General features: G+C 44.9%; 1 protein-coding gene across 2 annotated transcripts in view; it reads left to right on the forward strand.

Annotated features, from left to right (window-relative positions):
- The window catches only part of LOC106603034 (protein phosphatase 3 catalytic subunit alpha), a 54,135-nt gene that overhangs the window by 17,299 nt on the left and 10,489 nt on the right, over positions 1 to 26,347 (forward strand). For both annotated transcript variants that reach the window (XM_014196149.3, XM_014196148.3), the window contains exons 2-6: positions 9,404 to 9,604; positions 21,489 to 21,613; positions 23,049 to 23,160; positions 24,093 to 24,238; positions 24,451 to 24,590. In XM_014196149.3, coding sequence (XP_014051624.1) covers positions 9,404 to 9,604; positions 21,489 to 21,613; positions 23,049 to 23,160; positions 24,093 to 24,238; positions 24,451 to 24,590 — 724 coding nt within the window. The remainder of the gene's footprint in view (positions 1 to 9,403; positions 9,605 to 21,488; positions 21,614 to 23,048; positions 23,161 to 24,092; positions 24,239 to 24,450; positions 24,591 to 26,347) is intronic.

Consider the following 26,347-nt stretch of genomic DNA (forward strand, 5'->3'; position numbering starts at 1 on the left):
CTCATTACCACAGTACTGTTTTTAATAGATTCATGTTGCATAATGCTTATATTTTAAGTCATGTAAAAAAAAAAAATCTGAACAGTAGATATCGCTTGCATTTTGAAAGTCATCTTGACTCAGAAAAGGTTGGTGTCCATTGATCTAGGCCTACCTGTGTCATGTAAACAATCTTCCCAGCGTGAATATGTTCCCAGTCGTTCAGATTGTGACGTCATGCTGTAACATTTCTCCCAGCGTGAATTAGCTCCCAGTCGTTCTGATTGTGACGTCATGCTGTAACATTTCTCCCAGCGTGAATATGTTCCCAGTCGTTCAGATTGTGACGTCATGCTGTAACATTTCTCCCAGCGTGAATATGTTCCCAGTCGTTCTGATTGTGACGTCATGCTGTAACATTTCTCCCAGCGTGAATATGTTCCCAGTCGTTCTGATCGTTCTGATTGTGACGTCATGCTGTAACATTTCTCCCAGCGTGAATATGTTCCCAGTCGTTCTGATCGTTCTGATTGTGACGTCATGCTGTAACATTTCTCCCAGCGTGAATATGTTCCCAGTCGTTCAGATTGTGACGTCATGCTGTAACATTTCTCCCAGCATGAATATGTTCCCAGTCGTTCTGATTGTGACGTCATGCTGTAACATTTCTCCCAGCGTGAATATGTTCCCAGTCGTTCAGATTGTGACGTCATGCTGTAACATTTCTCCCAGCATGAATATGTTCCCAGTCGTTCTGATCGTTCTGATTGTGACGTCATGCTGTAACATTTCTCCCAGCGTGAATATGTTCCCAGTCGTTCTGATCGTTCTGATTGTGACGTCATGCTGTAACATTTCTCCCAGCATGAATATGTTCCCAGTTCAATAATTGGATGCGCAGCTCTTTATGTGGGATGGCTGAGCTCGTGCGGATGTTTCTCTCACACCCTCCTTCGACCTAGAAAAATTGTTCTGTGGGCACGCAATTTTGTGATTGCAAACGACTATATATATATATATATATATATACATACATACATACATACATACATACATACATACATACATACATACATACATACATACATACATACATACATAAAATGTTTGTTAGCTAAACAAACAGGTTCAAATTGCACACTTCTGAGAACAAGCCATTAAGACCAGTTTACAGCTAGTTAGCTAGCAAGGGCGAGGGGATGTGAGGAAAAACATCTGCACGAGCTCAGCCATCCACACAAACGCGCGTGAAAATGTTTACAACATGACGTCACAATCAGAACAATTGGGAACAATTTCACACCGGGAAGATATTAACAGGACAACCTGCCTTCACCTGCTCTGTCTAGACTGCTGCATTAATTACTGTTGTTGTCATGTTCTGTTGCATTATTCAACAAGTGTGTCAATAGCAGGATACCCTCGGATTAAAAATCAACAAACTTGGCTCCAGATTACACCTATCTATACATACTTTACATTGTTTGTAAAACCACACATAATATCACTATAATCCAAGTGTTCATTTTGGGAGGTTGCTTTCATTTCAGCGCATCTAATTTGGAAACATTTCAACTGTATTATAATTTTTTTGCACAAAAAATTAAAACACAAAATAATTTCTCTCTTTCTTGTGATGCAAGTGTCGAGGCAATATGTTACGCCCCCGACAAAGTTTTAGCATTCTGATAGATGTAACGGAAAAACAATGTATTTAATCGAGCCCATTTCAGCCATTACCAGGATGTGTTTGACAGGTCATTATTAACATTTCCACGGTCGCAATGTTTATAATTTAAAAAAAATGACAGGCACAAGCAAGAGTATGAAAGAGTCTCCGGAGTAAAATGAAAGCAATCAATCCAGCGAAATGTAAGTGACAGGAAATAGATGGCTGAAATGTGCTACTTAAAGTATACAGTTTGGAGGGGGAGACAGCCTACCCTACATGGTTTAGTAGGGGACAGAACACTGAAGGAACACCTAGAACATAGCACCTAGAAGATGGGTCATAGAACCAACTCCTATAGCCATTATGGGGTGGTGACAAAAAGACACATGAACCGATGACTGAGTTCTGCCATTTTGTGAATGTCCAAATGTATCCTCTATGCATAATTGAAGAGCAACGTGCCGCTCTAATTCAACTGAGTTTACCTGTTGTGGTTTTGGGACATCATCAGTATTGTAGACTGGTCAAACAAACACTGCCTAGTGTCTACCCTGGCTGCTCTGTTCAGATACCCGCTAACATGGCTTCCTCCTTGGCTCCTTCTCTTCCCAGTCTTTAGCATATTGGGTTTTCATGCATGGGCTGATCTGTGGGCCGCAAGCTGCCATACGGCCTGGCAGACTCCGTGCAAGCAGGCAGAATGCACTTTAGGGCTCTGCACAATTTTGGGTTTTGCACAGGAAAGAAACAGGGTCAACGTAGGTCCAATCATTGAACACACTCATTTTGACATTTCAAACATTTGCATCGCAGGCTGTTGAGTCCTATGATAACAAACCCTTCAGTTATCCCAACTGCTACACAATCCCAATTAAATGGAGTACGGTGATAATCACAACAATAATAACAGACGAAACAAAATAGATGGAACGTCAACATTGGTATTGAATGGACTCTTTAAAGGTCAGAGTTATTCACAGTGCACACAGGAACCAAACAAAACATCTTGTCACCCAAAGGGTTAGGCAACGTTGTGTGCCATGTTATTTACAATATCTCCACGTGTCTCTAGTCTTGTCTATTTCGTCAAAGAAAAGCTTGCTGGCAACGCTGCATATGGCTTTGGCGGGAATCTGTACTTAGGTAGTAAATTCTACTCTTAGTTGTGTGCAATGTCCCTTTACAAAGTTAGGATGACATAAACCACAAGAGCCCTAGTCCTGGAGCAACTTCCCTCCCTGCCGCATATTCCTGTGTGGTAATGAAGACGGTCACAGGCCCAGATAGAGGGGGGACAGCAGGGTTTGGTAGAAGCAGGGCTGAGACAAGTGACAGTTGCAGCTAGCCAACACAAGCCTGGGCCAGAGACGTGACAGACAGACAGACAAACAGCCAGATGCACATAGATCCAGATGGACAGTAGCTACACACCTAGAGGATGAGTAGTGTGCTGTACGTGTGGACAGATTGACAGGATGCCAGGGCTGGATGGAGAGTATTCACTGCTGCTGTTGTATTAGTTAGGTAGAAACCTGGGCAGTGTTCGACCAAAAGTTCCCCCGTCTCTCTCTCTGCAGCATCCAGCCTGGCAATGTTTCATGACAGCTGGACAGGTTGATATACAGTAGTGGTTGTAAAAAAAGGACCTAGGCAATAAGGCATACGTTACCATTTATTAATGAAGGTACAGTACATGTGTCTGGTGGTAATTAGTGTAGGCTGTGCAATGATGATAAGTCCATGGAATAGCAGAATGGGTGAAAAGCTATATTTGTACTGTTAGTCTCCTGTTTATTGAAATCCTTACTCAATTATTAAGCTCCCTGCCCTTTCTGCATTGTCTTGGGGAAATTGTGCTTCATAAAAGGAGAGAACGAGGGAATACTGTATGCGTCTCTGATCCTCCCATGCAAATCGCAGTATTTCGCGCTGACACTGGCTGTACTCCAAAAGTTAGCTGCTGTTGCCCGGCAACATACACCACAGTTCAACTTAGCTTGGGCGCCCAGTCGAAGTGAGCTGTCTCCCATCTCAACCCCCCCCCCCCCCCCCTCTCTCTTTCTCTCTTGTGTGTTTTCACCGTGCCTGGTGTTCTCTCCCTCTAAATCCTCCCTCCTCTGTTTCTTTATCTCTTGCTCTCTTCTACACTCTCATCTCTCTCCATCTTTCTCTCCCCCTCTCTAATGTCCACCAGTAATCTCCCTGACTTCTCAGTCTTTTAGCGTTGGAGAGTATCAGAAGGACAGTACTGTCTGTTGTGTAAAAACACACACTGAAGGAAATGAGGCACACTCTCAAACACATACAGACATGTCTACAAACATACAGGACATGCAGTATCTCTAGTCTCTTCATTAGGTACAGTACCTACCACTGCAGTTCTACCATCAGGGCTTTTTTGAGTGTATTATAGTGGCTGTTCAGTGATGTCTGTAGGTAAGACTGAGATATAAACACACCAGACAGGCCACTGAGATTGTGACACGTTCTTTTGATCACACAGCTCTGCCTCATCTCGCTCCTGCTAGCTGCGAGAACACAATCTGGTTTATAGCGTTGAGGGGGGAACTTAATTTGCTCCGAGTAGTTGCACAAACTCGTACATACACTGAGTGTACAAAACATGACGAACACCTTCCTAATATTGAGTTGCACCCCCCTTTTGCCCTCAGAACAGCCTCAATTCGTCGGGGCATGGACTATACAAGGTGTCGAAAGCATTCCACAGGGCTGCTGGCCCATGTTGACTCCAATGATTCCCAGTTGTGTCAAGTTGGCTGGATGTTCTTTGGGTGGTGGACCATTCTTGATATACACGGGAAACTGTTGAGTGTGAAAAACCCAGCAGCGTTGCAGTTCTTGACACACTAAAACCGGTGCGCCTGGCACCTACTACCATACCCTGTTCAAAGGCACTTAAATATTTTGTCTTGCCTATTCACACATACACAATCCATGTCTCAGTTGTCTCAAGGCTTACAAATCCTTCTTTAACCTGTCTCCTCCCCTTCATCTACACTGAAGTGGATTTAACAAGTGACATCAATAAGGGATCATAACTTTCACCTGGTCAGTCTAGGTCATCGAGTGTTTTGTACACTCAGTGTATATTTGGAAACACAATACAGTCAGGTATACACACCTACCGTATATGTAAGCACAGCGACAAACACGTTAACATGCACCGTTCAGGCAAATACACAAGCCCAAAACATACGCACATAGACATATACTAACATGGACTTTCACACACAGACACATGCACAGATAAAACACAAACACACTGTTGAATGGGATTAATTTAACCCCAGTGAAAATCTCATGCCAGGCCTGGGCTCATTATCCCAGCAGCAGGAACATGAGACTTCTTTCTTTTCCCCCTCTAGTCAAGCATCCATTATTTAACAGCATGTTGATCACGTTGAGCCTCAGCTTGGAGAGCTCTCTCTCTCTCTCTCTCTTCTATTCCCCCAGCACTCCGCTACAGCAGCTCCCCATTGCCACATGCACTGAGCAACACACATCTCTCGCCGACAAACTTGGCCATATTGCTATATTGCTCTGTGTGCGTGTGTGCGTGCGTGTTTGCACGTCTCAGACAACCATATTGCAGGGGCTGGAGCACCACTCTGCTTTAGGTCATGGTATCAGCTGCTTTTTATTATTACTTTTCAGTCAGCAACAGGTTTAGAGCTCAGACACTGGTGAGGTAATCACTATCCAATCAAAAACTTTTTGTAGGTTTGTACAGTAGTGTTATTGGCTGATGGAAACAATCAAGACCCCCAGGCCTATATAGTTGTGAGTTCACAGGTGCATTGTCCTATGGGTCAAAGGACCTGCCTGATGCGTGCTGTTTTCATTCTGACTGGTCCGTGATATAAGAGCACAATGGTGTTGGATTTAGTATCCAATCTGAATCAAACATAATCGTCTATGACCGATTTGATTGGAATGCAAACCTGCTTTCATAGTAAGGCCACAGGTCCAATAAGAAAGGCTGCTGCATCAGTGAGCGTGGTTCCATTCCCTTTTATATTATGCAGCACGCAAAGCCAACGCCAAAGTATTTCGACCACTGACACAGATAGATTAGCTTCAGTGCAGTAAATTCCCTTTTGTTGCTCCCAAAGCAATGGATGTGATGTTGGAAGGGATGTTTTCAGAGGATGTCTGGTAGACAAGTGCTGTCTTATTCACGGGTTTTTAGATTTGTATTAATGACCCGGTGAAGTTATTCCTTCACACTCAAGTTTTGTTTCCTGTCGTATTACAGTATTATTGGCTTTCTTTCATCAGAACTTACTGCACCCCCTGGTTGGAACACAACACAATCAGTACCCTCTTTTAAGGGATCAGAGATACATACAGTAACTACTCAGATGGTGGTGGCAAATAAAGCCCTCTGTGTTGAGCAGACTTTTGTTAAGCTGTTTATACGTACTTGTCAGGGATTTCGTCGTCGTCAGACGATATGGCGAAATCATCGTCGGAAAAGGAGGACCAATATGCAGCAGAACTGGTTTTGTTCATTTTGAACATTTATTAACTCAAAATGATTACCAAAAACAACAAAACAAACTCACGATATACTGACAGTCTTCTCAGGCTCATACATGCTAGACAAAGAACAATCTCCCACAAATGACAAACACACCCTAATATATGGGACTCTCAATCAAAGGCAAAGAGAAAACACCTGCCTTCAATTGAGAGTCCCAACCCCAATTAATCAACCATAGAAACACACTCACTAGACTCCACATAGAAATACATAAACATAGACCGTAAACCAAAAACCCGGAAATACTAAATCAAACGCCCTTTTACCAAAACACCATGTAAAACAAATACCCTCTGCCACGTCCTGACCAAACTACAATGACAATTAACCCTTATACTGGCCAGGACGTGACAGTACCCCCCCCCCCCCCCTAAAGGTGCTAACCCCGGAAGCACCTCAAGAATAACAAAACCCCAAACAACAACAACAAAAAATCGCCCTAAACTAAAGGGAGGGAAGGGAGAGTGGCTGCCGCCACCGACGGCACTTGTGCTACACCCCCCCTCCCCAACCCACCTATGCAGGTGGTGGTTCAGGCTCCGGCCTATTGTCCTCCAGAGTGCCGACCCCGATCAGCCTCGGACCGTAGGCAGACTCCCCTTGCTCTGGATCCTGGGCAGACCTCATCCTCTCCACCCTGTATACAGACTCATTAATTGAACCGTTAATCATTTTAAGTTCTGGATTGTCAGGCTTACTCAGTTCAGGGTTGCTGCTCGACTCCCTTGGTTCTTCGTAATCGGCAGACTCTGGGCCGATGGGCCACTCTGGCTGATCCTGGCCGATGGGGCAGTCTGGCAGCTCCGGGCGGTCTGGCCGTTCTGGCAGCTCCGGGCAGTCTGGCAGCTCCGGCCGCTCCGGGCAGCTCCGGCCGCTCCGGGCCGCTCCGGGCAGCTCCGGCCGCTCCGGGCCGCTCCGGGCAGCTCCGGCCGCTCCGGGCAGCTCCGGGCAGTCTGGCAGCTCCGGGCAGTCTGGCCGCTCCGGGCCGCTCTGGCAGCTCCGGGCAGCTCCGGCCGCTCTGGCAGCTCCGGGCAGCTCCGGCCGCTCTGGCAGCTCCGGGCAGCTCCGGCCGCTCCGGCAGCTCCGGGCAGCTCCGGCCGCTCTGGCAGCTCTGGGCAGTCTGGGCAGTCCGGCAGCTCCGTGCAGTCTGGCAGCTCCGGGCAGTCTGGCCGCTCTGGCAGCTCCGGGCAGTCTGGCAGCTCCGGGCAGTCTGGCAGCTCCGGGCAGTCTGGCAGCTCCGGGCAGTCTGGCCGCTCTGGCAGCTCCGGGCAGTCTGGCCGCTCTGGCAGCTCCGGCGACTCTTGACTGACGGGGCTGGACTGACGCACTAGAAGCCTTGTGCGTGGGGCTGGTACTGGACGTGCCAGCCTGGAGACACGCACCTTTGGGCTAGTGCGGGGAGCTGGCCTGGGGCTCCATTCTTGCCCTGCAAAACTGCCCTTGTGCCCCCCCAAAAAAATGTATTGGGGCTGCCTCTCGAGTTTCCTAAACTCCTCCATAGCCCTGGAAACGCTCAACCTTATTTCTGTCCATGTCCATCCTTCCTCCTCGTTCCTCTGCTGCTTGGTCCAAGTTTGGTGGGAGATTCTGTCACAGTTGTCGTAGTGATGAGACCAAAACGCAGCAGGTATGTTTATGCTCATCTTGACGTTTATTAACTCAGAATGAACGTACAAAAATAACAAAAGAACGAACGATCAACAAAACAGTCTGGCAAGGCACAAGGCTAAACACAGAACAATCTCCCACAAATGACAAACACAAACACACCGTAATATATGGGACTCTCAATCAAAGGCAAAGAGAAAACACCTGCCTTCAATTGAAAGTCCCAACCCCAATTAATCAACCATAGAAACACACTCACTAGACTCCACATAGAAATACATAAACATAGACCATAAACCAAAAACCCGGAAATACTAAATCAAACGCCCTTTTACCAAAACACCACCCCGAACCACATAAAACAAATACCCTCTGCCACGTCCTGACCAAACTACAATGACAATTAACCCTTATACTGGCCAGGACGTGACAGTACTTCAGAATATGGATTGTTGACTCTCACAAAAAAAGAGGTTGTGTTATCTGAGGAAAAATCACATGGAGATTTTTATTCCACACATCAGATTGTACATTTACAGCGATTCATGAATTATAATATGCTGTGGAAGCATCCATAATTAAAGTAGGCCACATTTTGGAAGAATTTGTTGACAGAACTTTTCCCCTCTGCAAAGAAGTTTGACTTTCTTTTAGGTTTCTTGAAGGGCGGGATTAGCATTATGCATATAAGCACCATAATTGAACGGGCTGAGCAGGTTTAACCAAAGTATTGGAGGATAGAGTATCTGTTTTAGGCCTTAGTTGTAACATGAATTGTAGAAGCCGGTACAGTGAAGACATCTAACTAGCCTGCGGCAATCCCTTGTTGTGTCCTTATAGTGGTACACAAACGTTCAGCACCAGCGCGAACTAAAACAAGGGACTGGTCGCCGATTCAGCACCACGGCTGTTAAACAGCGCCAGGCAGCTCATAATGAAATGTTTCAACGCACCTGTGTTGGGCTCTGTGCAGGTCTGCTGATAGACACTCTGCGACGCTTTTATTGCCATACTGCTCTCAGACTATTTGGAATCCGGCATCTGAGGATGTCTAGTGGGTTTCCCCCCTGTGAGCTGGCTGTACAACTGATGCTCTGTGTTCATCTGATATACAGTGTGAGGGTCTCTAAGGGGAGTGGTCTTTGTTCCCTGTCTCATGGTGGTTTGATTTTGATGGGTCTGTTTCCTCTTCTCATTGGCTCTCTTCTGCCCCGCCCCCTATATCTGGGGCCCTCAGCGATTGGATTGTACTGTACTACATGAAGCCATGTTCCCTGTATAATACATCCCGCAGAGGGAACTCATGTCATAGGAAGGACAAGCTAGCCAATGTGGAATAAACCTCTGCACCATCAATCTGGACCAGAGTTAAAGTAGCTTGCAAACATTATCACATAAAGTAATTGGCCAGCTATTATTATTTTTTTAAACAAAACATTATGTGATTAGAATTCTCTGGCCTCTTTCCCCCGTGCTTAACCTTAAGTCTGAAGTGTTTGTGTCCTAGTCTCAGAGCAGGTGATCACGGACTGTCCTGACGTCCCATTGGGGTGTGTTGTCTCACTGTGTTGTCTCCACAGCCGTGCCCTTCCCCCTGAGTCATCGCCTCACATTGAAGGAGGTCTTTGACAGTGAGGGGAAGCCCAGGGTGGACCTGCTCAAAGCCCACCTCACCAAGGAGGGCCGCGTGGAGGAAGCCGTGGCACTACGCATCGTCAACGAGGGCGCCGCCATCTTGCGCCAGGAGAAAACCATGCTGGACATAGAAGCACCAGTCACAGGTGAGGAAAAGAGATTCCCTTTTTGACTTCGGTGAAACAAACGTTGACTAACATTCACAGCGTTCATATCACGGTCCAACAGGGAGGAAGTAAGGGAGTCATATCAAAATGTTGAAGACAGACCTGTCAGAATAGATATGATTTCTTCTGGTTATTTGGTCCAGTGGCGAGTGAGAAAGAGTATTATGAGTGACTAGGTTGCTGTGAGAGTGGGTCTGTGGGTCTAAAGTGCTTCAGACTGAGGGACTCTTATATAAGCAGGTTAGCGTGAGAGTGAGTCTGAGCTCTGGAGTAAACCTGCACTGTAGAGAAGTTGGTATTTTGGCTATCTGGGAGAATGTACTTTCTTTTGATGTATAAATGTATGTGTGTGAAGGTGTTTTACTGTACTATGTCTATAAGCAAATATTTGTGGGAAAGTAGTGTCTGAAAGTGAAACAGGAAGACAAGCATAGAGAGACTGGGAGTGAGTGTGCAAATGAATGACCTGAAATACAAAAATAAACTCCAAAGCACCTGACTGGAGTTGAAATGAAGATGAAAAGCAGAGACAGCAAAGCAGGACTCTCTATATGCAGAGTCCCATAGCAGGTAGCTGTCACTCTCAAGTATTATAGTCATGTAAGAATAATATATTTCTCAAGCACCTCAAGCGCTCTGTATCTCTCTTTAGCTTTCTTTTCAAGTATCAGAGCATCAATGTTGAGTGTTGTTTGAAGATACCTCTCAGACAGGCACTTATACATGATGAGGACCAGAGTATACTGAGGCTTGTTCAACCAATCATAGAAGTACAGCGGTTTGTCGCCTCACCTGCATATAAAGGGTTTGATTCCAAAACGCAATAGACACACATTTTTCACATTTAGCATTTTTTTTTCATCTGAAATGCTCATGCATCCCTTTCTATGAACATTTACTTTAGATGTGCTTTAGAATGTGTTTTGTTGCAAAACGCGATATCGGACACTATGCGCTGTGTCCTGAGCCATGTGTTTAGACAGTTGGGACATTGAGGTTTCTGCATTATGATGCATTTACATGACATTTAGCCTACATGACACTTCGAACACTTCAGCCATGTTGGCACCCCATTAACATTACACATGGAGTTTAGTAAAAAAATATATATATATTACAAATTAAAAAAGTTGTCCAAACTCTCTAAATATATGGCTCTGGCTATATCCACTGTCCAGATGCATGGAACATTCCATATGTTTCTTGTCACTAGTGTAAAAGTTCATAATTTAGCAAATAATTTCCATTATATTTGTCTGTTCAGTCATAAGTTAGTTTTCTCTAAATATCTTTTCCACACGTAGGAATGTAATCGTATTACAGTTTTTTACAATCGCTAGGACCCGGTTCTCAATACTTAGGTCACTTTTTCAAAACTCTTCACACAGTTCTCCTAACCAACTTTCAGTTGGCACAGCAGTTCATTTCTCATCCAAAATGCACTAAAACTACCAAAACACTTCATACATGTCTCAAATCAACTCATTCTTCCATAACACTAGCAAAGGTTGTCACCCAACAAGCACACTGTCACTCATAAAACAACAACCTAAACAACACTAACAACAGGTACCATTACACAATGTTTTCTTTTGTCAAATTTCTTTACAAAACAAGAATGACACCTCTCCACTGTTTAGAATTCACTGCAGTATATGTTATAGGAATTAATCAGACGTTATGCAATATGCTTCAATATGTTTGTCATTTTTTGGCATTGAGTGATTCCAAAATACAAGAATTTGTATATACACCATCTACAGATACAGTAGCAATGCTAGTCAACCCAGTCTTCTGCATTTGGCCACAGGTTCTCATCCACATCACATCTTATGTCATCCTGGGCAATACACCTAGGAAAGAATCTTTTAGCATGCCTGGTCCATCCCTGGCAATCTTCCTCTGTCAGCCACTTCTCTATCTCTGTCTGGGTCCATGTTTACATTACAGTACAGCATTATTCCTAACATGTCCCCTTTTGTATAGATGGTAATGTAATTGAAAGACTAACACCTGTGTAAGGGCTCAGCTACAATGGGAATCAGCTGCGGTTGTTCTAATTGTTTTGATAGTATTTCATTTTTTAGATGTGGAATATATTTCAATAGAGTATTACTGTAGAAATGTAGCAAATTGCTGTCTTATTCAATGTTGTGTTATGTTAGGTTTTGGACTTAGGTTTAACCGTTTTGAAAAGAGTATGTGAACATGTGCAAATTGTCCTGTAGGTACATAGAGTTTTGGTGGTGGTTGTGTCTGAGTGAGAAAAGAATTCATGAAATTTGAAAGATGTAGTCATTGAATGCATTTTGTGCCAAAGCAATGAAAAATGATCGACAGTTTAGCTCACATAGACTGCTGTTGTGCTCACTGTGTGAAGAGTTTTGAAAAAATGACCTAAGTATTGAGAAATGGGTCCTAGCGATTGTAAAACAAAAAAAAAACTACTGTAATTTAGGCTAACCACTGGTTTAGTCATCCAGATGCGGTGATAGACAGCTGTCACTCAGCCGTTAGCCAGCTGGCTACCTAGCATTACATTAGCTTCAGCTCTTCGCTTTGATCACACTTTCGCCGCTATGCATCCCCGCGTTTGGTTCACGTTCATAGATCTGAAGGATGCGTATTTTCACGTGCCTATACATCCTCCCCACAGAAAGTTTCGGAGGTTTCATTTCGAGGGTGTGGCCCCCGAGTTTCTGGTACTGGCTTTCTGGCTCTCCCTATCACCCCGCACCGTTTCTATGGTGGTGGAGGTGGCTTTGACACCCGTGCGGTGACAGGGGATCAGCGTATTGGCCTATCTGGAGCTCCACGCGGCTACGCTGATTTCCCATATTAAGTCTCAGGGGTTCATAGTGAATCATGAGAAAAGTTGTTAGACTCTGGCTCAGCACTTTCAATTTCTGGGTCTCATTCTAGACTCGGTTCTGAATCATGTGTTTTTGTCCCAACAGAGGAGAGTCGCGTTCTGGCTCTATCTGACACGGTTTCAGCTGGGGCACTCTGTGCCTTTTCACTTGTGCCAGTGATTATTGGGTCTGATGGCCTGTATGATAGCCGTGGTGCCTCTGGGACTGCTGTTGACGCATCTGTGTCAGCGCTGGGTGATTGCTACGCATCTTGATGCGTCTCGACAGAGCCATCGGTTGCTCAACGTGTCCCTGTCGTGTCTAAGGGCGTTGACTCCTTGGAAGGACTGGTGTTGGTGGTGGCGTGCATCAACAGGTAGGGAGGGATGCGGTCTAAGGTTTTCACAGACGCGAAATTCAGAGATCTGACCAGGGATCCGGGTCCTAAATTCAGACTTTCGTCTCGGAACTGAGTCAGGTTTGATACAATTGCCACGAGTCTCGGGCATGTGCAATTAATATTGATTTACCGACTGGACCCGTTTGGAACTGGCCTTTTGTTAATTTAGTGTTTGTGTGTTGAGAACTGCGCCAACTTGTTATCTGTGTCAGCCAATTGAAACTAAATAAAACGTATAACTTATGTCCAGCTGAAACTGGTTCCGGCTGCTCATTTCACTTACGCCTGCTGCTGAAGAGGGAGAGCGAGAGAGAAAGTGTGTAAAAGGAGCCTTGGTCTAGGCTACTGTTGATTGTGAAGATGGAGTCCTTTTTTGTTGAAGTTAAACTAAAGTTAGAGGAGAAAGAGTATAGTGAAAAGATGCCGACTAGGGGAATGTTTTTATATTGTAGTGGACAAAGATGAGAAGAACGTTGGAGCGGCCAAATGGACTGTGTGCAACTCACTACTGAGGTTGAAAGCAATTTTTTACCTTTTTATTTATTTTCGTATTTATTATCAATTGTTTAGTCGTTACTATCATTGTAATTATTATTGTAGGCCTATTTTAATAATCTAAATCAGTTCTTTAAATAGCCTATGCAAAAAGTGTTTTGTTTGATTTTTGTTGTTTTGTTGGCTAAATTAAGTTCCAAAGGAACAGAACAGCACCGGAACAGAAATAATGTTTTTATAATTTGTTTTTGTTTTTAAGGACACGTAACTGTGGATCATTTGGCCAATATCACTTGTTAATTGATGGCGCTGGCAGGGCCCAGTTGTAGTTTTTGTTGTTGGTTTTCTCTCTCTTTTTCTACTCTCGGATCTGAACGGGTCTCTCGGATCCGAACCAGACCCAAACGGGTCTGTTTAGGTCTGTTTTCCACAGTCCTTTGCGGAACGGGGATGACTGTCCTGGGGTCCATTTGGAACATGTCTCCGTTTTTTTTAAATGTATCTATGCATATCGGGGATCCATTTTAAACTTTTTGGACCCGTGAAGACCTCTAACGCGGTCTCTCTCTCTCCTAAACCTGGCCCATTATCTGCTCGCATGGAGCAGTGCGCATTTCCTATCTCTCAGGTTGACGCATCTTCCCAGGTCTCTCAACATGGATGCAGATATACGTTCCGGGGGGTTCTATCTCTACAGAGTGGAGACTGCACCCCTCGGGTGGTTGCCCAGATATGGGACCGGTTCAGCAGGGTCGACGGAGATCTTTACGCATCGCGAGAAAAAGTGCATTGTCGTCTGTTCTTCTCAATGAAGGATCTGGGCGCTCTGTTGGGAATGGATGCTTTGGCATATCAGTGGCCTCTGACCCTGCTCTATTTCCTCCAGTGGACCTGATTCGGGCAATCATGGAGAAGGTCCGTCAGGAGGGTCTGTTGTTGATTCTGGTGGCTTCCCGTTGGCCCAGACAACCCCGGTTCCCGGAGATCATCCACTTGTTGGGCGGGGACCCGTCGAGGGATATATTGTCCCAGGCGCACGGGAGAGTTTGGCACTCACAACCGCAGATATGGGATCTGTGTCCGGTGTGCGCTTTACACATGTACACTAGATGACCAAAAGTATGTGGACACCTGCTCGTCGAACATCTCATTCCAAAATCATGGGCATTAAAATGGAGTTGGTTCTCCCTTTGCTGCTATAACAGTCTCCACTCACCTAGGAAGGCTTTCCACTAGATGTTGGAACATTGCTGCAGGGACTTGCTTCCATTCAGCCACAAGAGCTTTAGTGAGGTCGGGCACGGATGTTGAGCGATTAGGCCTGGCTCACAGTCGGCGTTCCAATTCATCCCAAAGGTGTTCGATTGGGTTGAGGTCAGGACTCTGTGCAGGCCAGTCAAGTTCTTCCACAACGATCTTGACAAACCATTTCTGTATGGACCTCAGTTTGTGCACGGGGCATTGTCATGCTAAAAGAGGAAAGGGCCTTCCCCAAACTGTTGCCACAACGTTGGAAGCACAGAATCGTCTAGAATGTCATTGTATGCTATAGCGTTAAGATTTCCCTTCACTGGACTAAGGGGCCTAGCCCGAACCATGAAAAACAGCCCCAGACCATTATTCCTCCTCCAACGAACTTGACAATTGCTACTATGCATTCGGGCAGGTAGCGTTCTCCTGGCATCCACCAAACCCAGATTCATCTGTCGGACTGCCAGGTGGTGAAGCGTGATTCATCACTCCAGAGAATGCGTTTCTACAGATCCAGACTCCAATGGCAGCGAACTTTACACCACTCCTGCCGACGCTTGGCAGTGCACATGGTGATCTTAGGCTTGTGTGCGGCTGCTCGGCCATGGAAACCCATTTCATAAAGCTCCCGACGAACAGTTCTTGTGCTGACATTGCTTCCAGAGGCAGCTTGGAACTCGGTAGTGAGTGTTGCAACCGAGAACAGACAATTTTTAGGCTCTACGCGCTTGAGCACTCATCGGTCCGGTTCTGTGAGCTTGTGTTGCCTACCACTATGCGGCTGAACCATTGTTGCTCCTAGACGTTTCCACTTCACAATAACAGCACTTACAGTTGCCCGGGGTAGCTCTAGCAGGGCAGAAATTTGACGAACTGACTTGTTGGAAAGGTGGCATCTTATAACTGTGCCACGTTGAAAGTTACTGAGCTCTTCAGTAAGGTCATTCTACTGCCAATGTTTGTCTATGGAGATTGCATGGCTGTATACACCTGTCAGCAATGGGTGTGACTGAAATAGCCAAATCCACTAATTTGACGGGGTGTCTACAAACTTTTGTATATATAGTGTATACGGATAGGACCAAGGATATCTGCATTGTGAGCAGCTTTTGTAATTTTTTTTCTAATCCAGCTCGGGGTAGGGCACTTTCTAAGCCACATCTTTCTCATTGCATTGTGGAGGCTATGTCCCTGGCGTATGACACCAAAGGATAATGGTTGCCTAGCGATATGCATACTCACTCCACTAGGGTTGTGGCAGCTTCTTGGGCATTGTTCAGGAGCATGACGATTGGTGATACCTGTGCTGCAGTAAGTTGGGGTCCCCCACATACCTTTTGTGAGGTTTTATCACTAGGATGTAACTGCTCCTAGTGTTCTTATGGCTGGGTTCGGGAGTGGGTATTAGGAAGCGTGCAGGTTGTGCATTTATCCGTGTTACCACAGTTCCCTATGTGTTTGAGCCTTGGGCTGCCTGTGGGAGCGGCAGCGTGTAAAGTGCGCATTATCAGGGTTACCACAGTTTCCTTTGGGCTTGCGCCTTGAGCTGCCGTGGCAGTGCGCGAGTACACAAATTACTGCAGGTTTCCTGTGGGCTTGAGCCTCGGGCTGCCGTGGTTCATCGACTCTGGTCTATGCTATGCAGAGCACGTGTGCGCGTACCGAGTCACGACAGGTGTTCTGGTTTTTTAGGACTTGTGATTCCTTGCACGAATTCTGACATTTCAGGCTCAAGGTAAGTATTGTTCTTGGAACCGTGGGGTCTGTGGACTTAGGCTGTAGTGGCAGCGTGTCAGTACACATAGCCAAGTTGCAGCAGGTTCTGGTTCCCTATATGAGGCTCTGACAGTTCAGTCCTCATCGGGCTCTGACAGTTCAGTCCTCATCGGGCTCTGACAGTTCAGGCTTCTCCGGTAAATATTAGGGAAAAGGGTGGCTTCTGTAACCCCTTTTTGGAGTCGGTGAAACGTGTGTGTGCTTGGGCTGCCATGGGCCTCCTAGTTTGGTAACATCTGAGCCAGCTTGGGGCGTGATTGTATGTCCCTTAGTATGTTATTCCGAGTGACCGACTGAAAGGGAACGTACGGTTATGAATATAATTACTGTTCCCTGAAGGAGGAAACGAGGTATAACATATTTTGGTCCCACATATTTGAGCTCACTGAATTGAGGAAATTAACGGCAGCCCCAGTATTATAGCCAGGAAGCCGGGGCTTCCGAGGGCGGGCTCAGCATCCATTGGTCCGTTGGGCGTGATTTCAGTTTTCTTCAGGTGAAATATGATTGGTCGTTGATTCCCAATAGTCTGTTATACTCCGTTCCCTCCTTCTGGGAATAATAGTTATATTCGTAAGTGTTCATTCTCTTGTACAGTGACTCCACCCAGCCCACAGCGATGGTAGAGCTGAACAGCCCGACAGTCCAGACACATCCACACCACTGAGCATGAGCACATCCCAGTGAAATCTGCTTGGCTGCTGGAGCACCCAGGTGGTTCAAACGGACTAAGATACCCTTTCAAAACACTAGGCACCTTTTTTAAAAGTATATATAATTTCAAATTCCTTATATTAAGCAAACCAGACGGCACAATTTTCTTGTTTTTTTTAATTTACGGCTAGCCAAGGGCACACTCCAACACTCAGTCATAATTTACAAAACAAAGCATTTGTGTTTAGTGAGTCTGTCAGATCAGATGCAGTAGGGATGACCACGGATTTTCTCTTTAAGTGCGTGAATTAAACAATTTTCCTGTCCTGTTAAGCATTCAAAATGTAAGGAGTACTTTTGGATGTCAGGGAAAATGTATCGAGAAGAAAGTACATTATTTTCTTTAGAAATGTAGCAGAGTAAAAGTAGTAAAAAAATATAAATAGTAAAGTACAGATACCCCCAAAAACGACTTAAGTAGCACTTTAAATCATTTTTACTTAAGTACTTTACACGACTGCCATTACGTCTAATCACATAGCAGGTAGACCTATTTACCATTACGTCTAATCACATAGCAGGTAGACCTATTTACCATTACGTCTAATCACATAGCAGGTAGACCTATTTACCATTACGTCTAATCACATAGCAGGTAGACCTATTTACCATTACGTCTAATCACATAGCAGGTAGACCTATTTACCATTACGTCTTATCACATAGCAGGTAGACCTATTTACCATAAGCATTCTCAAAGCTTCTTGTTTATTTGATACGGTCTTGACATTAATAATAGACGATTTTCACACATACTTTATTCGTCTTCATTTTGGCTTATCTTACCAAGTCATTATGAACAGATAGGGTTATACCAACTCACAACACGTGCACACAAACAACCAGCACACAGTCGCTTACTGTACAAACACTCCCATATGCACGAGTCGCACGCACGCACGTATACACAAACCTGCAAATACAACAGCACAGCAAAAACATACTCACTCATTGGACATTGCTGGTTCATTCATATACACACTGTTATCGGATTTAGTCTTGCCTCTGTCATTAAGACCAGTATTCATGGGATGCTAGATGCAGACTAACTTACATGATACTTCCTCAGAGAGAGAGAGACGAGGTTCTCTTCTGTACACATCAGCCTTTTCTACTCTTCCCCCATGTCTGAACCCCCTGCCATACTAAGGCCATGGAGGGAGAGGAAGGCTGGAGTAAGGCAGTAGAGGACAGAGGAACTCCCAGTTTACCATATTACATCCGCAGCTAGTGTTCACTTAGACTGGGCTGTAATGTGAGTCCCGACCCATTTGCTTTGTCAGATAACTGCCAATTTATCCTGTGTTTATACAGGTGATTACATTGAGATTAGAAATCTATTTGTACGGAGGTGCCTGCCTGTCCTTGTTCGTGTGCTATAATTTAGTTAAAAATAGGCACACCGTGTGTCACCGACATTAGGGGCCATAGGTTCTTCTAATTAGAGTTATTTCATTTGGTATTAGTACCCATTTTCATTTAATTCCTGCTCTGAAAAAGGCATCGGTTGCCATTGTGCAGCATGTGTTACCAAGGTATACTAGGAGTTGTGAACATGATGAATAGACACAGCCCATTGTACAGATGGCTCCTCCCCTGGCACTGAGTGATTGATTGGTTGATTGATTGGTGGGAGATGGTAAATGGAGACAGGATACCTTAGTTACAGTACAGGGGTAGTCCTTCGACCCTCTGGTGAGCAAGCGCCACAAACATGAGGGTCATATGCTTTATTTATTGAGCATGAAATATGGATGATGATGTGTGTATCAGTGCAAAGACATTCTTAAGAATAGCGTTGCAAGTGTGGAGCTCTATGTAAGATGACTGTATTCTTGCTGTTGCTAGCACTGTTTTTGAATGTCTGTGCTTAGTCTTACGTTTGTGTGTGTGTGTGTATTTATGCATTCATGTACTACTATATGTGCGGTGTGCATATGCTATTTTTTGCGTGTGCGTGCAAGCATGTGTGCGTGTGTTGATTGCTTTACTCACACAAGCAGAGGCTCCCACTCGTGTTGCTCTGAGCTTTGAGTGGACAAAAGGCCACAGTGGAGCTGATAGAGGGAGACCGAGGCAGACAGGAGGAGAGGGAGGGTGAGTGGGAGCGAGAGAGTGGTGATGATGAAAGAGGAGACGGGGAAAGATGACGAAATGAGATGCAGGTTTAGGCTGTAAACCCACAGTGTTGAGCACCCAGAGTCCAGTTGTTATTGTCTCCAGGGGATTGGAGCCAGCCAGCCAGCCAGAGTCCCAGCCTCCCAGAGTCCCAGCCTCCCAGGCTCCCTCCCCCAGGCCCAGGGTCCCTGAGCCACACCCACCTCCTACTGGGGGTAGAAAGAGAGAGGCCTCTGGGGGCAAACACCCAGGCAGCATCTCCATGCCAACACCGCGCGAGGGCGAGATAAATAAAAACATTTATTTCATTATTTATTCTCATAAAAATCATATCACCATGACAACAGGAGTTTGCAACTTCTCTCATCTCTCTCTCTCACCCTCTCTCTCTCACACACTCTCTGAGAAAACCACTGAGCTGAGAAACAGCATGAATCTTCTACTGTCTAATTTACACAGGAAAAGCATGCATCACACAGGCACTCTCTTTCTCAGTACCACACACGCAGACTTACAAGAATGCAGACGCACTCACACACACACACTTTATCATACAATTGAAGTCGGAAGTTTACATACACCTTAGCCAAATACATTTCAACTCAGTTTTTCACAATTCCTGACATTTAATCCTAGTAAGAATTCCCTGTCTTAGGTCAGTTAGGATCACCACTTTATTTTAAGAATGTGAAATGTCAGAATAATAGTAGAGATTTATTTCGGATTTTATTTCTTTCATCACATTCCCAGTGGATCAGAAGTTTACATACACTCAATTAGTATTTGGTAGCATTGTCTTTAAATTGTTTAACTTGGGTCAAACATTTCGGGTAGCCTTCCACAAGCTCCCACAATAAGTTAGGTGAATTTTGGCCCATTCCTCCTGACAGAGCTGGTGTAACTGAGTCAGGTTTGTAGGCCTCCTTGCTCGCACACGCTTTTTCAGTTCTGCCTACAAATTTTCTATGGGATTGAGGTCAGGGCTTTGTGATGGCCACTCCAATAACTTGATTTTGTTGTCCTTAAGCCATTTTGCCACAACTTTGGAAGTATGCTTGGGGTCATTGTCCATTTGGAAGACTCATTTGCGACTAAGCTTTAACTTCCTGACTGATGTCTTGAGATGTTTCAATATATCCACAAAATGTTCCTGCCTCATGATGCCATCTATTTTGTGAAGTGCAACAGTCCCTCCTGCAGCAAAGCACCCCCACAACATGATGCTGCCACCCCCGTGCTTCACGGTTCAGATGGTGTTCTTCGGCTTGCAAGCATCCCCCCTTTTCCTCCAAACATAACGATGGTCATTATGGCCAAACAGTTCAATTTTTGTTTCATCAGACCAGAGGACATTTCTCCAAAAAGTACGATCTTTGTCCCCATGTGCTGTTGCAAACTGTAGTCTGGCGTTTTTATGGCGGTTTTGGAGCATTGGCTTCTTCCTTGTTGAGCGGCCTTTCAGGTTATGTCGATATAGGACTCGTTTTACTGTGGATATAGATACTGTTTCCTCCAGCGTCTTCACAAGGTCCGTTGCTGTTGTTCTAGGATTGATTTGCACTTTTCGCACCAAAGCACGTTCATCTCTAGGAGACATAACGCGTCTCCTTCCTGAGCGGTATGACAGCTGTGTGGTCCCATCGTGTTTATACTTGTGTACTATTGTTTGTACAGATGAACGTGGTACCTTCAGGCGTTTGGAAATTGCTCCCAAGGATGAACCAGACTTGTGGAGGTCTACAATTTTTTTTCTGAGGTCTTGGCTGATTTCTATAGATTTTCCCATGATGTCAAGCAAAGAAGCACTGAGTTTGAAGGTAGGCCTTGAAATACATCCACAAGTACACCTCCAATTCACTCAGGCTAATTGACATCATTTATCAGAACCTTCTAAAGCCATGACATAATTTTCTGGAATTTTCCAAGCTGTTTAAGGCACAGTCAACTTAGTGTATGTAAACTTCTGACCCACTGGAATTGTGATACAGTGAATTATAAGTGAAATAATCTGTCTGTAAACAATTGTTGGAAAAATTACTTGTGTCATGTCCTAACTGACTTGCCAAAAATATAGTTTGTTAACAACAAATTTGTGGAGTGGTTGAAAAACAAGTTTTAATGACTCCAACCTAAGTGTATGTAAACTTCCCGACTTCAACTGTATATAAAACGCCCGCTGTGTACTGTATGTAGTGCTAACAGATCCAGTAATAATGAGCTCGTCTTTTCTCATGCTGTGGGATTTGATGTTTTGCAGTGTGCGGGGACATCCATGGGCAGTTCTTTGACCTTATGAAGCTGTTTGAGGTGGGTGGCTCGCCGGCCACGACGCGTTACCTCTTCCTGGGAGACTATGTGGACCGGGGATACTTCAGTATCGAGGTAAGAGACCTTTAGGCTGGGAGGCATTCCTGCCGTTTCCACATGGAATGAGAGACGATTGGCATCTCTGTCCTGCTGCCTCCCTCCCTGTGCCTCTCCGTGTGCTGTGCCGCATCCCTACGTTGCTATAGTGGAGGAGCTATAGTGCACTGAAGCACCGCAAAAACACCAGCTCTGCACTCGCTGTCACGCGGCCAGCTTCCCCCGGAATCTTCCGTGAGGAGGAAGGAGGAATCATCCAATCACATGCAATCGATGCTGACAAGTTGCATTTGCATAAAGGAAGGCTCACCCGCTGGCCTGAGGGGTTGATTTTCCGCAAACAGACTGGCTCCACCAATTCTCATGATTAGCACACTATCTTTATCAGCTGTCAGCAAATCAATGGCTGGGGGTCCTCATCTGATATATACTGAACAAAAATATAAACCTAACATGTAAAGTGTTGGTCCCATGTTTCATGAACTGAAATAAAACATCCCAGAAATGTTCCATATGCACAGAAAACGTATTTCTCTAAAATGTTGTGCACAAGTTTGTTTACATCGCTGTTAGTGAGCATTTCTCCTTTGCCAAGATAATCCATCCACCTGAAAGGTGTGGCATATCAAGAAGCTGATGAAACAGCATGATCATTACACAGGTGCACCTTGTGCTGGGGACAATAAAAGGCCACTCTAAAATGTGCAGTTTTGTCACACAATGCCACAGATGTTTTGAGGGAGCGTGCAATTGGCGTGCTGACTGCAGGAATGTCAGAGTTGTTGGCAGAGAATTGAATGTTCATTAATCTACCATAAGCCGCCTCCAACATCATTTTAGAGAATTTGGCAGTACGCCAAACCGGCCTCACAACCACAGTTCATGTGTAACTACAGCAGCCCAGGACCTCCACATCCGGCTTCTTCAATTAGGGGGATAGTCTGAGACCAGACAGCCGATAAAACTGAGGAGTATTTCTGTCTGTAATAAGCTCTTTTGTGGGGGAAAACTCATTTTGATTGGCTAGGCCTGGCTCCCCAGTGGGTTGGCCTGGCTCCAAGTGGGTGGACCGATGCCCTCCCAGGCCCACACATGGCTGCGCCCCTGCACAGTCATGTGAAATCAATAGATTAGGGCCTAATGAATTTATTTCAATTGACTGATTTACTTATATGAACTGTAACTCAGTAAAATTGTTGAAATTGTTGCGTTTTATATATTTCAAATAAAGGTCAATTTTTAAGCCTTTTCTGGTTTGAGCTCAAGGCAGTCATTGATCGTGGTACAGTCTGATTTTATATCCAATGCCAAGTTATGTAACGCTGATGTTGTTATCGTCAAGCTGCAGCCTATTGCAGGCCTTTTTTCTTAGGTCCCGAACAGTGTATTATATCATTGTTTTTTTGTGTGTATGTAAACTGATCTAATAACCCTTTATCTACTCTCTTGACAGTGTGTTTTGTACCTTTGGTCGCTGAAAATCCTCTACCCAAAGACGCTATATTTACTGCGAGGAAACCACGAATGTAGACATTTGACAGAATACTTCACCTTCAAACAAGAATGTGAGTACTCTCCAGAGATGTTCTATTTCTCTGTCATCTCGTGCATTGTGCCTTGAGAGGCTATGAAAGGATTCTTGAAAATGAATGCGTGCAACATTAGAGAGAAGTAGTGGATGGATGGTTCGAGCGGAGGTATCCCATGAGGAGAAGCAGGCAGGAGGCTACAAGTACAGGTAGACCTGGAACCTATTTCCGTATCTTCTCCGGTGGCACATCACCATGGTTACCAATGCTGTGAAAGGTTGGGGATTAGGAGTTAATGAAAAAAGACTGCCATGGCATACAGACACAGACACACACACAAACAAAGATGAAATCGGGCGAGCCTGGGGAGAAGTGTGAGAAGGTGTTGTGATGAATATCCGAGATCCCTTAGCTGGGAAGGAATACGACAGAAGGTAGAGAGGTGTTCTCTGGGTCTTAGGTGATTTACCCAATAAATTACTGGGAGTTTATATATGACGTGTGCGACTCTTTATTTTTATAGTTCTCTGGGTCTCTAACATCCATGGAGAAGTGCATGACGGGACTCATCTTGTTCTTCTCTGCTCAGTCGGATCACACAATACAGTATATCTTCTTGAGAGAGGATGGTTGGATGTTATTACGAGAAAACGTACAAAAATGTATGCACTCACTACTGTAAATTGCTCTGGCTAAGAGTGCCTGCTAAATGACTAAAACGTAAATGCTTTTGACTGTGAGATATTGTGTTTGCTCTTACTCGGACTATCTATTCCAGGCTGAAATCTCTCTTAAGCATGAATCGTGCATTAATGTCAATGGACAGCTTATGTAACAGTCAAAGTTATTAGCCCATATCTCACATCAGGATTCCACCTTGATGGATGACTTGTGTGGTCCCTGAGGTCCCTGTCTGTATAATTGCACTGATCCAGTTGTCTCTGTCTGTCGCTCTCTGTGGTGGACAGGTAAAATCAAGTACTCGGAGCAGGTGTATGACTCATGCATGGACGCTTTTGACTGCCTTCCCCTGGCTGCCCTCATGAACCAGCAGTTTCTGTGTGTCCATGGAGGACTCTCACCAGAAATACACAACTTAGATGACATAAAGAAGGTATTGACCTACCACCATGGCACTGACAAGCCATGCATAGGAAAATCAAATGAACTGTGTTTCACGTCTTTGCATACTTCAGTACAGCACTTGTGCATTTTGTGTGTGAGTGCATGCGTGAGTACCTGTGTGCGTACAAGAGTGTTGTTTTTGAGTTTGAATATTTGCGTATTTGCTTGTGTTTGAATTCAGTATGTTTCTCTCTGCTGTAGATAGACCGGTTCAAGGAGCCTCCAGCGTTTGGGCCAATGTGTGACCTACTGTGGTCTGACCCTCTGGAGGACTTTGGCAACGAGAAAACCCAGGAGTACTTCAGCCATAACACAGTCCGAGGCTGCTCGTACTTCTACAGGTCAGCTCTCTCTCTCGCTCGCTCGCTCCACCTCAACACCATGTTTTTATTATCCCACTCTGGGTCTGTCGACCGAACAATTACCTCCAAACCAAACAGCACGAATCCTATCTTAAAATTGTACACACACAGGGAAATACAGCTCGTACGCAGTCCCGATGTGCATCTGTGTTGCCGTGGTTCTGTATCCTGTCAGCCATAGTGTGTGCCGTTATTTGTCATGTCTGTGTGAGATGCAGCCGCTGCACTGACCTACATTCTAGGTGCCGAGGGTATTTGGGCGGAAAGTCTCAGATCTATAGGGGCTGCATTCAGTAGGCTCTCAGTAGGTGCTCAGAGCACGGCCGTTATTCGTTTCTTTTCTTTCCTGCCCAAAGTCTTTGAACACTTAAATATTTCACACGCCGATGATAACTTAGATGGGGCGTGGCTGTAGGGAGGGGTAGAGGGGATGGTGGTGGTAGGATGGGATGGATGGAGATTTTGGTACAATACATGGCTGTGGTAGGGGAACACATCCTCATTAGAGGCTTTTTTTTTTTTACACAGAAACAAGTGCACACCTCAGGTCGTTGGTCTGTCAGTTTGATGGGGGGCATCTGGGATCCCTGGTGTTATTGGTGGATCTCAGCTGGCTTATATATCCATGTTGTAAAGGCTTTGTGTCCTTTTGTGGACTGTATCATTCTGACTGACCACAGCAATACATTAAGGGAACTATCAAACAGCCACATAACACTGTATGTTGTCCCACCCGACATCCTTGTTGTTAGGTGGTGGACTGTGCTTGTTTTGATATGATGAGGTGAAAGACCTATGGTCTGGTTTGTCAGTGAGGAGTTACGGTAGTGTCTTCAGGGGAACAGTTCAGTAGTGCTTCTCATCCGTCACTCTGTAACCCGACGGCTTCAGCACCTGAAGGTTTCAACACTACGGTGGTCCAGAGAAATGCCTCAGGAGCCAAATCTGACACAGACCTTTTTTATTTTATTTAACTAGGCAAGTCAGTTAAGAACAAATTCTTACTTACAATGACAGCCTATGAACACTGCCTTGTTCAGGGGTAGAGAACAACAGATTTTTCACCTTGTCAGCTCAGGGATTCAATCTGGCAACCTTTCGGTTACTGGCCCAACGCTGGCCCAACGCCCAACCCACTAGGCTACCTGCCATGACACGGATAGGTTACAGTTGAGCAGAGGCATATTTAGGATCCCCCCCCCCCCAAAAAAAAAAAAATCTGCCTTTTTTATAAATGCATTTTATGCAGTTCTAAGTAATGTACATGACAGAAGACATTAGCGGAATCTTTTCTAATACCACACAAATGACCGAAATGACTGGCTACACTGACACTGACAGACTGAGATCAATCTGGTCTTGAATTTAACAAACAATAGCCCAGGCCAATGAAGCGACACACAGAATGTACATTATTAAGAGCCAATATATATACTGTATATGCAGTATATATTGGCTACTAAATCAAAATTCCAGTTGTACACTGACTCCCAAGTGGCGTAGCGGTCTAAGGCACTGCATCTCAGACCTTGGTTCGAATCCAGGCTGTATCATATCCGGCCTTGATTGGGAGTCCCATAGGGCAGCGCACAATTGGCCCAGCGTCGTCCGGGTTTGGCCATCATTGTAAATAAGATATGTGTTCTTAACTGACTTGCCTAGTTAAATAAATACAGTTAAAAAAAGAAACCTAATGATGAAGATATAGGCTACTCACGGTGATGGCCCTATGTGCT

Source organism: Salmo salar, chromosome 04 (genome assembly GCF_965601325.2).
Source record: "Salmo salar chromosome 04, fSalSal1, whole genome shotgun sequence".
In the NCBI taxonomy this organism is placed as follows: domain Eukaryota; kingdom Metazoa; phylum Chordata; class Actinopteri; order Salmoniformes; family Salmonidae; genus Salmo; species Salmo salar.